The sequence below is a fragment of the Polyodon spathula genome, chromosome 23 (assembly GCF_017654505.1).
Source record: "Polyodon spathula isolate WHYD16114869_AA chromosome 23, ASM1765450v1, whole genome shotgun sequence".
NCBI classification, from domain to species: Eukaryota; Metazoa; Chordata; class Actinopteri; order Acipenseriformes; family Polyodontidae; genus Polyodon; species Polyodon spathula.
Window position 1 is genome coordinate 1,750,926 of NC_054556.1, and position 15,000 is coordinate 1,765,925.

Genomic DNA, 15,000 nt, shown 5'->3' on the forward strand with positions numbered 1-15,000 from the left:
TTCCCCACAAACTTTGCTTTTGTGACCAGGACAGGTACATTTCAAAATATCACTATTTCCAATGGGAAAACGGGCAAATGTGTGTCTTTTCGTTCACATAAAGTCAGAAAAAAACAACATATGAATCCAAATTAACATGTATTTATACTAAAGTAATACAAAAATGACTACAAAAGATTTAGAAGTGAGTAGTTTTTCCAGATTTACGATTATACTGTATTTAAATCTGGAAAAACTACTCACTTCTAAATCTTTTGTAGTCATTTTTGTAATACTTTAGTATAAATACATATTAATTTGGATTCATATGTTGTTTTTTTCTGACTTTATGTGAACGAAAAGACACAAATTTGCCCGTTTTCTCATTGGAAATAGTGATATTTCGAAATATCACTGTCTTGGTCACAAAAGCAAAGTTTGTGGGGAATAATAGCCATTTTCTATACTTTTGAGGCATAAGCAATTAGGAAATAACACTTACTACCCAGGAACAAAAACTGTGTTACATAGTGTTATCACAGAGGTTTATGGCTCCTGCAGCTTACACATGACATGTTCTATTGGCTATTCCTGTTATAGTAAGGGTCAGTTAAACTGGTAATTGCATAGCAATTAAATAACTATTTATGCCATGCAAATATGGGTTACCCATAGCTAAAGTGGGGCATTTACCGAGTTAATACACCCATACAAAATATAGTGCAGTTCAAATGATATACTACAGGAAATACTATAGGAAGCCATAGTGCTTGTGGATGGTACTATTATCTTTATATGGGTTTTCCTTAAAGGGCATGGGTGCAGAAAGACAGGCCAGGATTTTCAGCGATGGGTCAGCTGAGAGAATTCGAATGCTGAGTTTATATTTTTAAAAAGCCCAAACCCTAATCTTAATTAAGGTTAGGGTTAGGGTTTGTGCGAAAGACTCTAGTACGGTTCCACATCTGCCCCCTAAAGACCCTTTCAGAAGCCAGGGTGGACAGCACACTACCGGTAGCCTAACTTTCCCAGTTGCTCAGGGAATGGGCTATGGAGTGCAGCCAGGCCTCCAGACCCCCGCTCTTCCAAAATATTCCATTCTGCTTCCTGCCGGAATGTTTTCGCAGGGCGATGTTCAAAGTGAGCAATACACTAACTAACAATACACAGGCATTTAAAGAGACAACACTTGGAACGGGCTGCTCAGGGCAGGCAGCTGAACAAACACATTGCATCTTCAGAGGAAGACCAGTCAGAGGTAATTCAATTACAGAGCTGTCTGAGAGGAGAAACCCAGCACCCTGCTATCCTGCTCTGGTAGCTGACTTGTCCCCCTAATACATTGACAAAGGATTAGTCTGTACCTCCCTCTGCTATGATAACAAGCTCTCTGTGTTATCCCTCTCTGCTTGGGCTCTTCTTCCTCTGCACTGGGTGGCTGTAGTTATCATTCCTAGCCGAGTTCAGCTGTGGTGATGGCATTCCTCTGTGTGCCTGCCCAGCCCTCGTTCTGTGTGGAATCCCCCCCACTGTCTCCACTGTGTGAGGTATTCAGCCACTGTTCTTCCAAAACCTATTCTATTTTAACCAGTTAAACAGATGGTGGATTGGAACAACGCCTCCCTTGAGCGCGCTACAATCCTGCTGACGTTTTCCACCCCCTGTTGATTTGTTTATTGATTACTGGGGGTGTAGCGATTCATCATCAAGACACTTTTATATCATGATACAACGAATGGTAGTGGAGGCGTGCATCGTTCTTATCCGTGTACAAGAACTAAAGCAGAGCAGTATGGCTCACTGTAGCAACCCAAGAGGTTCTTGAGTGAAGAATGGGTGTGTTTTATAACTGGAGGAGGGAGGGGGAGTTGCTGGCTTGATGAAGAGGGCTGTCTGATGACACCTTTGTTGTTGTTGCTTGGGTCTGGGCAGGCAGACGTGTCACAAATGGTCAGAGTCAAGAGGTTAACACCCCTTTTATGGATTAATTAGACGAGCCACACAGTGCGCCTCAATGGCAGGGCATCGACCTCTCTATTTCAGTAAGGCTGAGAAATGCCAGCATGCAGTGTAATGACTCTCCTCCTAGTGGCTGAAGAGTTAATAGTACTGACATCAGCATTACCCACGCACTCACCTCTCCACTGCAGAGCTGGCTCTTTAGCTGAACGGTAAGATGTTCTTCTTTGAACCATTGGTTTGTGGTTCACGTCCAACCCTTGTCTTTCCATTCAATTCAGTGGGCTGAGATGCCAATTCACTTCTCTTATGCTAAAGCCATTATTATTAACTCATCAGCCGCTAGGAGGAGATTCATTGCACAAATGTTTAATCTGACTGATATGCAGGTGCATTAATTAATCTTCCTGTGTCCACAGCTCTACTGGCCAGCAACTTCTGACCGCATTGAGGAGTGTAAGATGGCAGGGAAAGATCCAGAGGTTTGTACATATTTTCATTCATTATCACTGGTGACAAGGACTGAGGCATCTAATATTCACATCACTTATTAAAGGAATTATTTTTTGGAGATTCTGTTCGGTTAAATGATGCTTTGAAAGACAAATATAAACTAATACACCTGCTCTGAAACGGCTGAAAACAGGTTTTATGATCAAAATGGGCTTTTAAAAAATCCTTAAAATAACCTTTAAAGCTTTGTGAACAGGGACCTCAAACACAATCCCTGAATTATAAATATAACCCTGAATTATATATATGTGTGTTTGTGTATTCATGGTTTTGCTTCAACAGCTGGACTGTGCCAATTTCCTGCGGGTCCTTCACCTCTATAACCAGACCCACCTGTATGTGTGCGGGACGGGAGCCTTCCACCCGCGCTGTGCCTACATCCACACTGCCCTCTTCGACCGGGTAAGCACCGCCATCCATAGCCACACCACCTCCCTCCGCCACTGCATGGCAAACCTCTGCCGTTTTGCACAGCCCAAGTGACCAGACTGCCATAGACACATAGAGCAACCCCACCCCTGCCAGCTAGATTTGTGCACAGAACACATAGGAATGTCCCTGCAATAGAACTGTAAATACGATTGTTTCCGTTGCTAACTCAGATCAGTCACCAGTCTGGACCATGCGCTCCTTGAAAAGGTCCTGTATTATAGGGCTGGGTGCTAGGAGGCCTCTCAAACCAGCCACAATGAGATTCCTGTCTTCCTATCCTTTCTTATTTATTTATTTATTTATTTACCGTGCCACAAGGAAGCAGTTTTCTAGATTCAGTCTTGAGGTCAAGGGCAGTAAAACCCAGGCTGTTGTGTGTCGAAGGAGCCGCACGACGCACTGTACTGGTGTATGTTTTTAATCCAGTTCCTTGACCAAGCTCTGCATTACAGAAGAGCACAGATGTTGGAATTCTACGCTCACACTTTGAAGTTAAATATCCTGCTACAGGGGGCTGTCTAAGCCATGGCGCTGTGGACTGCATGGATCCTTCTTACTGCTTTCTTCAGATCTGCGCCTTGTTAGGATGCTGAGAATAGAGAAAGACATGTTGATTAAATAATCAAAGCGAATCATTCTCAGATTTTCACCGCATTTTCCCAGCGTTTATTCTTCTGTTATTATTATCCTTGATTTTAAGAATCTCCAGCCCTGGACTGAAAGCTCTGATCCTGTGCCTTGAAAAGCCTTTTTAAAACGGGCCACTTGTGTTCTCGTTCCAGCTCATCATTTTTATGAATTGCTTGTAATATGCTATGGTGAGGATAAGAGGCACAGAGGACTGATGTATGCCGTGGTCAGGGATGAACACAACACACTGAATACATCTGCGGTAATCCCACTTCAGGCTGTGGGACAGACTCAATGGGAGGAAATATTCTGCAGGACTCTATTTGTTTAAGCTGCAAATTATTATTATTATTTATTGTTTTCATTTCTGTATTTTTTAAAAAAAATTTTTAAAATTTTGCTTTTTCATTCAGAATTTTGTCTAGAAACAATTTAAACCAGTGTTAGAAGACGACGGCAGCCTCCTCCTTATATCATGATATAGAATCGAACCCTGGTCTTCTGGTACACAGTCCAACGTGCTGTGCCACTTCTTGCTGAGATGAAAGAACCAACCCTACTGTAGTTCATCCCATTCTGTTGTGTGGTTTGAATGAATGCAGGACAGATTCCCACATCAGAATTGAATATGAATTGTTATACAAAACTACTGTGAGGTGTAGTGTTTACTTACTGTTTCATATTCAACACCAGTACTCTCGACACAAACTATAATTACATATATCATAATCTGTACAGTATATTTGATGTCATATACTGTATGAAGTATAAGAGTTAGTGACAAATAAAAACTGGAGTCTGCACCATAGTCCTTCAACAGTTTAATCCGCTTTCCTTTTTAATTGCTGTGCTGTTTTATTTAACTCTCTGGCACTGTTTCACTCGGGCTGAATGTCCTCAGCCACTACAGACTGAGCGGTGATGTCACGGCGTCCTGTTTAACACTGTGCATGCATCATCTACAGCCAATCAGAGACCGGCACGGCCGCTCTTCTGCAGCTGCTGTAACCTTGGTGGACTGACCTTGTGGTTTAGTAACACCCCATCGAAAAAAAAATGAAAAATCACTTTTGAAATAGAAAACTAAATAAAGCTAACTCTCTGACAGAGGCAACACTTTTTAAAATGTTATTATCCACTCTGACTACACACTGTATCTCTAAAAAACAAAGTGCATAGTATGAAGTGTTAGACTTCAATCTTCTGCTCAGGCGCAGTGTGAGTAGACACAGTGAGGTGTTCTCTTCATCTCCCTCCGGAACTGCAAACGCTAAATTACATCCTCTGTGTGATCGTCATTCATTCTGGAGTCTGGTAATATAATCATATCCACTCTTGAAGTGTGTTGCAGGGGGACAGGATTATGGTTACACTGTGGTGTACCTCGTGTTACACATGATTCTGAGAGCTCTGCTGAGGTCACAGGGGGAGGGGCTTTATGCTTCTGAGACACCAGTCACTGAAAATGACAGAAGAAAAAGAAGAAGAAGAAGAAGAAGAAAAGAAGAAGAAGAGTGATATTCCCGGCTCAGACCCATGCAAAGCTGCTCTTCTTTTGCTAAGTATTGTCCACTAAATACAGGAACAGAATTAACATTTTCCATTGAACATATTATTTAGTTCTCAGTTGAAGAAAGTGGAGTAACATTTATTGGCATTGTCAGCATGTGGGGAGTGGTTGCACAAGAACGACGTCAACAACAGGACATGCAGAATAATGCCTCCTGTGGGTGCCTTTTATTATTACAGGCAAGCAAAAATAAACATGCCTGAACAGAACCAGCGACGGTGAAGCTGAAAATAGAAATAAAAAACAAACAAGTCCTGAACACTTTCACACGCTCCAAAATAAAGAGTCTTTCACACAGCTGGGACAACAGGGTCAGCAGCACGGCACAGGGGTCCTCAGTCAGCAGCTTCTCTACAGAGTGTGTATCTCTGCGCTGATCCTTCACGTCTCTCCTCGTAGTCTGAAATGATGTAAGCACAACGCCGGCTGCAAAAACACAGGCAACACAGTGTGGCCCAACACTCGAGCGCGAGCGCCCCAAAACTACTCCCCTATGTACAGCCAGGCTCCTCCTCACAGTCAGCACTGCCAATCAGTGTACCCGGAACCAAAATCTAACCAATCAGTGCACACTGCAGAGCTGACCACGAGGAGTGCACCGGACAGTGCAACAGCTTCAGGTCCTACCTGCACTCGAGCGCAGCGCTCTCACAGGTCGGGAGGGAGATTTACAGCTCAGATTCATTCTCTCCTTGTCGCAGCATTTATAAAAATGATCCAATCACAAAAACACATTAGCCTGCTCTCTCTGCCTGCTCTGAAACTGCCTTGCCCCTAGCCTTGGCTCACTGTGCACCTTCACGTGCCAATAAATAAACTCATAGACCTTGAATCCATCTTCTCACTGCCGTGTGAAGAACAAGAACAAGGGGGTTTGTTGTGTGTGTTCTGAAGTGTCCAGAGATCTGGAATAAACCCAAACCCCATCTGTGTTTGATAATTATCTTTCAATGCTCGAGATTTCAGAGAGATCCCCGATATTGTACATACCGCTGGCTTCAATAACCGGATCACAAATTCTGAACATCAAACCCGATCGCAAAGCCTTTCTGTTTAGAAAACAAACAAACACCTCCTTAACTCATCTGAACATGCAGAACAAGACAGGCCAGCTCTCTGCGCCTTGTTATCAGAGGTTAGAGACACATTTAGATCATGATTATTTTGATATATTTCATTTTATCCATGGGCTAGTTTCACGGGTCTGGTCTTGAACATACTGTAATTGGCCTCTTGCTAGCCAGTACAGTTTGAATGACCTGTTACCAAAGCCACAGGTTGTCCACGTGTAGTCCAGTGGGCACGGTTTCTATGCAGGGTTTCTGTAAAGGGTGCCTCTTCAGGAGCACCCTGGAGTCTGTCTGGATGAGGCACGTTGCTCCAGGCTAATGTTATTGAGAGCCTACTGTTTTATCAGATCTAGTGGACATGACACGTCACACAATCACATGCAAACTTTTCAGACTTTCAGACTTGTCTCTTTGATCTACAGGACAGTACATTCCCTAGTTTTGCACAGCCAGTGTAGGTACTGTAACCCTAAATCCCCAGTCAGAACTAGACATCGGTCACAGTCACAGATTGCCAGTAACTTTAAACATGCAATGGGTGTTCACTTGTTCTGTTTCCTCTGAAGTGGCCGGCCTGCCATAAGTTATGGAAAGCAAATGTGGGTGCTTAATTCAGAGCGTTGATAAATGGCATTGACTTGAAGAACTCCCATTGCTCACATTTTCAATGCGTTTCATTACAAGCCAAAAGCATTTCAGTCTAGACTGTGTCAATTAGCTTTCAGAACAACAACAAGAAAAAAGCTAAACTGATCAGGTTGTTTGTGCTGTAATGAATATACTCCTTGACATCCAGGTGCAGTTACAGTACTCCTGTGATCCTTAATAATGGCTTTGTTAGCACCTGTTATTAATAAAGTATTTGAATGGTCGCTAATTACCGTATTCATGAGAAACTGTGCAGTTAAGAGCTCCTTTCTATCATTACAATGAAGGGGTGGTGTAATACAGACCCAGTGCATGTTTGCAGTGTTTGATTCAGGCGATACCACCTACAGTATAAAACACATTGATTCATTCTGCTCTGCTCCACCTTGTAGTGACCCTCCTCCTCCCCCTCCCTAACCTCACCGTGTTCTTTCCCCAGAGCGAGAGGCTGGTCCTGGGCCCAGGGCAGACGGAGTGTGGAAAGGGGAAGTGCCCGTACGACCCGCGACAGAGGACAGCCACCGACATGACCGGTGAGTGGGAGTGAGGGAGAGAGTGAGTGTGTGCGAAGGAGTGTGTGCTCTCCGATCAGCCAGCTTCTCATTAGGGAGGGGGTCTGTCAGTGTGAGAGTGTGTGTGAAGGAGTGTGTGCTCTCCGATCAGCCAGCTTCTCTTTAGGGAGGGGGTCTGTCAGTGTGAGAGTGTGTGTGAAGGAGTGTGTGCTCTCCGATCAGCCAGCTTCTCTTTAGGGAGGGGGTCTGTCAGTGTGAGAGTTTGTGTGAAGGAGTGTGTGCTCTCCGATCAGCCAGCTTCTCTTTAGGGAGGGGGTCTGTCAGTGTGAGAGTGTGTGTGAAGGAGTGTGTGCTCTCCGATCAGCCAGCTTCTCTTTAGGGAGGGGGTCTGTCAGTGTGAGAGTGTGTGTGAAGGAGTGTGTGCTCTCCGATCAGCCAGCTTCTCTTTAGGGAGGGGGTCTGTCAGTGTGAGAGTGTGTGTGAAGGAGTGTGTGCTCTCCGATCAGCCAGCTTCTCTTTAGGGAGGGGGTCTGTCAGTGTGAGAGTGTGTGTGAAGGAGGAGTGTGTGCTCTCCGATCAGCCAGCTTCTCTTTAGGGAGGGGGTCTGTCAGTGTGAGAGTGTGTGTGAAGGAGTGTGTGCTCTCCGATCAGCCAGCTTCTCTTTAGGGAGGGGGTCTGTCAGTGTGAGAGTTTGTGTGAAGGAGTGTGTGCTCTCCGATCAGCCAGCTTCTCTTTAGGGAGGGGGTCTGTCAGTGTGAGAGTGTGTGTGAAGGAGTGTGTGCTCTCCGATCAGCCAGCTTCTCTTTAGGGAGGGGGTCTGTCAGTGTGAGAGTGTGTGTGAAGGAGTGTGTGCTCTCCGATCAGCCAGCTTCTCTTTAGGGAGGGGGTCTGTCAGTGTGAGAGTGTGTGTGAAGGAGTGTGTGCTCTCCGATCAGCCAGCTTCTCTTTAGGGAGGGGGTCTGTCAGTGTGTGAAGGAGTGTGTGTGAAGTGTGTGTGTGAAGGAGTGTGTGCTCTCCGATCAGCCAGCTTCTCTTTAGGGAGGGGGTCTGTCAGTGTGAGAGTGTGTGTGAAGGAGTGTGTGCTCTCCGATCAGCCAGCTTCTCTTTAGGGAGGGGGTCTGTCAGTGTGAGAGTGTGTGTGAAGGAGTGTGTGCTCTCCGATCAGCCAGCTTCTCTTTAGGGAGGGGGTCTGTCAGTGTGAGAGTGTGTGTGAAGGAGTGTGTGCTCTCCGATCAGCCAGCTTCTCTTTAGGGAGGGGGTCTGTCAGTGTGAGAGTGTGTGTGAAGGAGTGTGTGCTCTCCGATCAGCCAGCTTCTCTTTAGGGAGGGGGTCTGTCAGTGTGAGAGTGTGTGTGAAGGAGTGTGTGCTCTCCGATCAGCCAGCTTCTCTTTAGGGAGGGGGTCTGTCAGTGTGAGAGTGTGTGTGAAGGAGTGTGTGCTCTCCGATCAGCCAGCTTCTCTTTAGGGAGGGGGTCTGTCAGTGTGAGAGTGTGTGTGAAGGAGTGTGTGCTCTCCGATCAGCCAGCTTCTCTTTAGGGAGGGGGTCTGTCAGTGTGAGAGTGTGTGTGAAGGAGTGTGTGCTCTCCGATCAGCCAGCTTCTCTTTAGGGAGGGGGTCTGTCAGTGTGAGAGTGTGCGTCCCAGATGAAAGTCTGAAACTCTGTTTACTTTGGAGGCCTGGCAGAGTGTGGCTGTCTTTTTTACTACTTCAGCTCAACAGTAGCTGTCTGTCACCATGGCTGCCCTTCCTAGCATCACTATTTTCATTAGCTTTGGCCAGGAAATATTTTTTTCTAAAGATTACCTCGTTGTTTACTATAGATCGAATACTCCTACTTCCAGTACAGCACAGCAATATATATATATATATATATATATATATATATATATATATATATATATATATATATATATATATATAATATATAACCTTACAGCCGTATCATAGGATGAAGTCTGCTTTTTTTGTAAATACACGTTGCATATTTAACCTGTTAACCCTTTCATGGTCTGACTGTTTCATGGTTGATTGGCTGGCCGTGCTCTCAGTCCTAGAGTAAAGCACGTTTCCAGGGTCTTTCCTGATGGCTGTGGAAGACACAGCATGTTTTTGCTGCAGCACGCTCCTGGTTACGCTGTTCTTTTGGGAAACTTTATTGGAGCACACCTCGGGAGTGTTTTCTGTCTTCCCAGTTTCCTCTAGCTTTTCTTTGTTTTCTCTGTGGAAGCGTTTGCTCTGTGCTGTGCTGCAGGTGAGGATCGACCACCGGTACAGATCCACACATCAATCACACTGGGGGAAGGGCTCAGCAGCTAGCCTGGAGATCGGTGGAGTTCAACCTCAGCTCAACCCAGATACAGACAGACAAACCTCCCTGGCATTCAACTCTTGTACATTAACTCAATACTTTTCAGTTTTATTGGCTATATATAGAGGGGGTATCTTCCCACTACAGTCAATGCTTTTTGGTAATGCTTTGTTTTGAGTGTCATAAATAACTATTGAATTGCAGTTTAAGCGTTTGCTAAAGTTTAGTTACATGTTAATAAACAGTCAAGAGATATGCCTTGCATGTGTGTGTCAATCATTATACTACTATCTGAGACAGTAGCCCACTGTCAGGCAGTCATCAGGATTAGAATATTGACTGCATCTCCTTCGAATCCGTCCTGATCATGACTGGCTCCCCCTGTGGTCATATGTGAAACTGACCAGCTTTACAATCCCGTATACAAATCTGTGTTAGTGGATTGACAAATGCCAGTCTCCCAGTAACGACTGCCTTGGCCATGTCTGTTTTCCTTGGATTCTGAGGAATAGGTTCGGAATGCAGTGAATATTGAGTGCAGGCAGGCTCTCCCTATTAGGAAATGTTTATGAGCAGAAAGTCTGACGTTGTTGGCTCTTTCTCGCCCGCGCTGGCTTCAGAGTAAAGGCATCCCTTTTACTTTTAAGGAAACAGATTCCCTTTGTGATTGGAGAGGAAACAAGATTGATGGGGCAATTTGTTTCCGAGGAGCTTGGAAGATGAACACAGCGATACGGTTTCATTAGGGAAATGAATTTCAGAAAGCTGAGTATTTGGCTGTGAGGGAGTTCTGCACAGTAAACCGTCTGGCTGCTCGGAGAAACAGGAATGAGATATTGACGGCCTGACTGTGTGCTTATATACATTAACTGTAACCTCTGCTTGGTTTGACCCTCACTGCAGGGAAATCGGATGGCTTCCAAGAGCTTGCTGTAATATTTTGTTTAAGATAATCTTTGCTTGACTCTGTGTTTGACAAACCGCTTTCAAAAGTATACTGATGCTGAGAGGAGCCAGTGCAGGGCGGAGAGTCAGTTTATTTTAAGCGCATCTTGGCAGGGCTGGGGGATTTTGTGTGGTCCAAATTGCATCCAAGTAAAGTGACTTAGAGTTAAGCGAAAAATATTTCATGTTTTGTATTTAGGATCTACCATGTGGTGAAGCATGGTAGAAAAGTATGGTAGCGTGAGAAAAAAAGACCTGCGATGAAAGCGTGTGGCACAGCTCAGTAAATGCATGTTCAATGACAAGTGAGGTCTTTCCTTTCACTTTTTTAGTTGGGAAACCAAAAGGAAAAACTAAGCAACACTAGAACAGCTATAACTATAGGGCACGCCTGTCTCCATTGCACGGGTAAGTCTCGACTCTGATTTTATGCACCTGGGTGTCTGTCATGTGCCCAGAATACAGTTGTCATAGGGAAAGCATTGCTAGCTGCTAAATTACCCTGTAAACGGACTACAAATTTGCAGAGTGAAAACCTCTTCTTCCTGTTATTTTTAAGACAACTTGGATTGCTTCCCTGATAAAATCTGGCTGTGTTTTATTTCAGGTGCAGTGTTGGATTCACATTAAGCTTTTACTTGGAAGATATTTGCCAAGGGCAGCCCTCTGTGTGTCTGTGTTTAGGCTGTTCCATCCCATGTTGGAAATAATCCAAGCAGTTTAAGCACAAACACATTATTCCGAATGGAACATGCAACAAAGCGTTACCCGTAAATCTAAATCAGCAGTATAAAATCCCACACCCTCTTACGAACCAACTGAGACAGGCTTTCACCAATAACCAACCCTTCAGCCGATTGAAGCAGGTTTCAGTGGAACTGTGTTTGCTGATGCATGTTGTTTGTTGATTGCAGATGGAGAGCTCTACGCTGGTATTTCCTCGGATTTCATGAGCAGGGACACAGCGTTCTTCCGGAGTCTGGGAGCCCGTCACGTGATCCGCACAGAGCAGTATGATTCCAAGTGGCTGCAGGGTGAGTGCTTTATTCAACCCAAAAAGACAGCGGCGCTTTAAGAGACGCTTTCTCTCCCTGAGTTAGGATGCTGAGCAGTCAAACTTTCAGACAAAGGAGGAGGACACAGAAACACACCACTAAGTTATCAAAAGTGACAGAAACCTGCACACAATTCTAGAAGACCTTCATTTTAAATGCATATATACAGTGCTACACCATCTACACCGACTGATTGAATGCAGTCATGTAATAGGGAAATAATTCAGCAGTAAAATCTGCTATCAGCACTGGCAACACTTTCAGTTTTTTTTTCTTCTGCTGAATATCTCATGGGTAGATAATCGTTTTCTGCATGCTGTGGGTCGGATTCACTCCTGTGGTCTAATTACAATCATGACCTACAGCATTGGAAATGATTAGGTGCCAGTGCTAGGGTGCAGCATTTTTAATCAGTAGCCTTGATTCTCTGGAAAAAGCATGCAAAGAACCAACAGATCTTCCGCACAGCAGAACAGGAGCGGTCTAAACTAAAAAGAGGCAAGAAAAGCTTTGGTCAGCATCCCTTTAAGTAACGATGTGTTCCTGCAGCTAAACCTGTACACAAACTGGGGCAAACAGGCACCAAGGGATAGTATTTTAAGAGTAACAGATGTAGCTACAGATCTATCGTTGAGGTTTCAATACAATCTGCGTGCTGTCTCGTGTTGTGCTACTTGTGCACTCCTGCCAGCGCAGCTTTCCTAAGGGATTTATTAAGTAGTTCGGCTTCTGAGTTATTTATGGAATTCTATGCTAATAAAATCCTTAATGAATCCTGCAGGTATGCTCCAAGGAAACTTCAGGAATTCTGCTCTGTTAAGAAAATTCAAAGGAGTTAGAGATCCTGTGTCTGAAGCATTATTGTGCACAATCCTGCCCAATCAAATCAAATCCAACGTAACGCTGAGATAGTAAGGAACTGTAAAATCCTAGTGAGGACAATTTTCTGCTGTGTTGTAAATATGTGTGTTACTATATATGTATAATATAGCAGGAATATAGTAGTAAATTGCCTTGTTAACACTTCCATGCATTGTAACTCTCAATGCTTTGGATCAGGAGTTACCAGGCGTTCTTAGCTTGACGAGACATTAAACCATCCTAAATGAATCTGCAGAAATGTAAATGCTTGTCCTTACACAACGGTACATGTGTGTGCATTGTAAATGGGAGAAGTAACCCCAACCAAATTCTCTTCAATGAATTGAATTCCAGACCTGGGGGCATTGCTTTGTTAGTTGTCAGGGTCATTCTGGAGCGCAACATTTCTGTAAGTGTTGACCCAGGGGTTCCTAGTCAGGGAGCCACTGTTTTAGAGGTTACCCCTGGTAAACTATTCCAAGCAGTCTCCTTCCAACTGCTTCAGACATTGCTGTCGTTCTTACGCTGTCTCTTGCCCCCCGCCAGACCCCAAGTTCGTGAAGGTGGCGTCCGTCTCGGAGAGTGACAACCAGGAGGATGACAAGGTGTACGTGTTCTTCACGGAGCGCGCTCAGGAGGCAGAGAGTGGCGGAGGCAAGGTGGTGTACTCACGCGTGGCACGCGTCTGCAAGGTACGGATTTATATAGCGCCTTTCACACACACACACACACACACACACACACACACACACACACACACACACACACACACACTGGGGCTGAGGCTAGCTAAGAACACAGACCTCTGTAATTACACATCAGTCAGTCAAAAAAAAAAAAAAAATTTGTGTCAAAATTGGCTGCTTGCTTGGAGAGCAAAAAACAGATTTTTACGAAATGTTAAGAAAGGTTAAAAAGGGAACAACAATCTTAATATTTCCTGAAAACTATAATAAAATACATTGATGTTTGTTGCAATGAAGCAAAGTTTATTTGACCTAAAAAACAGAAAATGAGTACCAATGAATGTCTTCATTCTGTGCTGATTTTATTATTCAGTGAAGACTCTAATCCCCTAAAAGGGTACTATTGATCTATTGATCAAAACTATTGATCAAACTGAATTCCAGCTTGTCAAGGCATAGAGGATCCAGTTCTGTGGGTCTGCAGTAAATTCTATAATTGTCCCTCAGAGGAAGTGAGCTGGATCAGAAGCAGGCCCTGGCCCAGCCCTTTCCAGACTCACGTGGTGGAGAGACTCAGAGTCGTTTACACTGTAGCTTCACTCACTCAGATATTTCCACAGTAGCTCCACTAAAGCTAGTTGTCACTGGCGCTGCCCAGAGAGCTGTTCTGTGCTTCCCCCTGCCACAAACACTGGCAGCAATTATGCCCGATTGAAAGCATTTCAAGAAGGCTCTCTGTAAGTCAGAAGAGATTAGCCTTGGTGAATCCTGCTTTATTATTATATTAGCTTGTTATCGTGTTGAAGGTCTCTGAATGGAAAACAAAATGAGTAACAAACAATTTTTTCAATTTTTAACTAGCATGCATGCAATCTTCTAATACAAACATATTCTCAGATATACAGCCTTAGCATTCATACATGCATACATCTAAACCCAGAGCCTAGACCCAGACCTTCAGAGATAATTATTACATCATTGGAACAGCATGACACTTCTGAGTCCTTAAACTATTGTCATTTTGTTTTTTTCAAGTTTAATTTCCACTGTCACAGCAGAAATGCTTTTTCTGTGCTGTATGAAGGCTTTTTATTTAACCCTTTGGGCTCTGCTATGCTCTGGACACAGGTCACCGCGCTTGTGTTTTGTAAACCTCTTCCGTCATGCATAACATCTAGAAGGTGACGCTCTGCTAGATAACTGAGTTGAAGATGGGTTGAAAGATGTCTGTTGTCATGTACAGTCCTTACCTGGGATCCAAGCTCTGAAAGCTAAACAGAATCAATCACTTGACCTGAGGGAGGGATGGGGGAGGGGGGGTATTCAATGGGGGATTGAGAAGCTCATTCCTGGCTGTTCATATTCAAACTGACCCACATGTGATGGTGTGCAGTAAGACTGAGATAGGGGCTTGTTTATTTCCCAAGAAGTTACAGGTAGTGCTGTGATTGAAATGCAATTCAATATAGCATGCTTAGTAACACTTTATTTAAAGTTATGTTAATTACAGTGCAGTTACTTCGGAGCTACTGCATAATTGCATTATAATTAATATGAAGCAATCAGTACTGTATGATGCACTCTACACATATACATATTAATCACCCAAAACTAACCCTAATTAAATGAACAGAGACAACGTTATCAGGAACAGACCAGTTATATGAATTGCATGTATAATTAATAGATGCTTACTCAGATGTATTAGAAATTCATGCAATGGTTCATATATAATTACATTGTTACACAGAGACTTAATCAAAACGAAGCTCAGATACAGGTAACAGCCTTGCCCTAATGTCCACGTTAAATATGAATCAATGTCTTTTTGCA

General features: G+C 43.9%; 1 protein-coding gene across 3 annotated transcripts in view; it reads left to right on the forward strand.

Annotated features, from left to right (window-relative positions):
• The window catches only part of LOC121298066 (semaphorin-3A-like), a 58,479-nt gene that overhangs the window by 26,123 nt on the left and 17,356 nt on the right, over positions 1-15,000 (forward strand). For all 3 annotated transcript variants that reach the window (XM_041224847.1, XM_041224848.1, XM_041224849.1), the window contains 5 exons: positions 2,358-2,420; positions 2,734-2,853; positions 7,241-7,334; positions 11,480-11,599; positions 13,028-13,173. In XM_041224847.1, coding sequence (XP_041080781.1) covers positions 2,358-2,420; positions 2,734-2,853; positions 7,241-7,334; positions 11,480-11,599; positions 13,028-13,173 — 543 coding nt within the window. The remainder of the gene's footprint in view (positions 1-2,357; positions 2,421-2,733; positions 2,854-7,240; positions 7,335-11,479; positions 11,600-13,027; positions 13,174-15,000) is intronic.